At 69.2% G+C, this 1,049-nt stretch overlaps 1 protein-coding gene across 1 annotated transcript in view; it reads right to left on the reverse strand.

Moving 5' to 3' along the window:
* The window catches only part of LOC102759242 (hemicentin-2-like), a 2,058-nt gene that overhangs the window by 594 nt on the left and 415 nt on the right, over positions 1-1,049 (reverse strand). The window contains exon 2 of the mRNA XM_006754194.1: positions 683-802. Coding sequence (XP_006754257.1) covers positions 683-802 — 120 coding nt within the window. The remainder of the gene's footprint in view (positions 1-682; positions 803-1,049) is intronic.

Consider the following 1,049-nt stretch of genomic DNA (forward strand, 5'->3'; position numbering starts at 1 on the left):
CCTGACCCGAGACAGCCCAGCCCACAGGCCCCTGGCACCCCCATCTGCCCAGGGCATTGGGCACCCTGGGAACCTCTGAGCCTGGGAGAGAGGAGGCTGCCCTCAGACCCGGAGTGCCCACTGTCCATGGGCAGAGTGCCCGATCTTTGTCTGTGCCGGTGGCTGTCCCACCCTTCTCAGAGGACAGTCCCTGACCCCATGACAGAGAGGGAAGGACAGCGACAGGCGGGCAAGCAGGCCCCCCACAGCCTGGCAGGGGTGCAGCATGGCCGGCCCCGCCCGAGTGGCAGGGGACATGCACCGACTTGGGGGCTGGAGGGCTTCCCTGACCCTGAGTGCAGCAGCCGCCCTGCTGTGAGCACTGGCTCTGAGCCCACCTGCCTGGTCTCATCCGGGCACTGAGCGGAGGCCTGTGTCAGCCCCACTCACCAGGAGGCTGCGGCTCAGAGAGGGGAAGTGAGCTGCCCAGGGACACACAGCAGAGCCGCGGCCGACCCCCAGGGCTTTGAGAGCCAGCGATGCAAGCTCAGCTCCGCATGGCGTGCGGGGCCCAGCCCGGCTGTGGGCTTGTCACCTGCCCCTCCCTCAGATCACGAGGTGGCGGAGAAGGAGCTGGAGTGGGCGGTGTGAGGACGCCCCTGCCCACGAAGCCCGGCCCCTCGGCGTCTGGGCAGCAGCTCACCCTGGCAGTTCTTCCCACTGGGGAGGAGGCGGTAGCCCGAGGGGCAGAGGCACTGGTAGCTGCCCTCCGTGTTCCGGCAGGCGTGCTGGCACAGGCTCCGCACCCGGCACTCGTCCAGGTCTGGCCGGGCAGTGGTGGTGGTGGTGGTGGTGGTGGAGGCAGAGATACAGGCTGAGTCACAGACACCCCCGTGGCCACTCGCGTGCCCGCTGTGACAGGTGGCCCACTCCTTCTCCCTGCCCTGCCCCACCCGACTCTGGGTTCGGGGGTTAGCAGGGTCCGGGGCTTGGCAGACTCGGGGAGGGGGAGCTCCGTCCTGTCCACCTCAAGGCCTCGGGGGGCACCACCCCCAGCCAAACCCCAAAGC

The sequence above is a fragment of the Myotis davidii genome, unplaced genomic scaffold (genome assembly GCF_000327345.1).
Source record: "Myotis davidii unplaced genomic scaffold, ASM32734v1 scaffold651, whole genome shotgun sequence".
Taxonomy (NCBI): Eukaryota; Metazoa; Chordata; class Mammalia; order Chiroptera; family Vespertilionidae; genus Myotis; species Myotis davidii.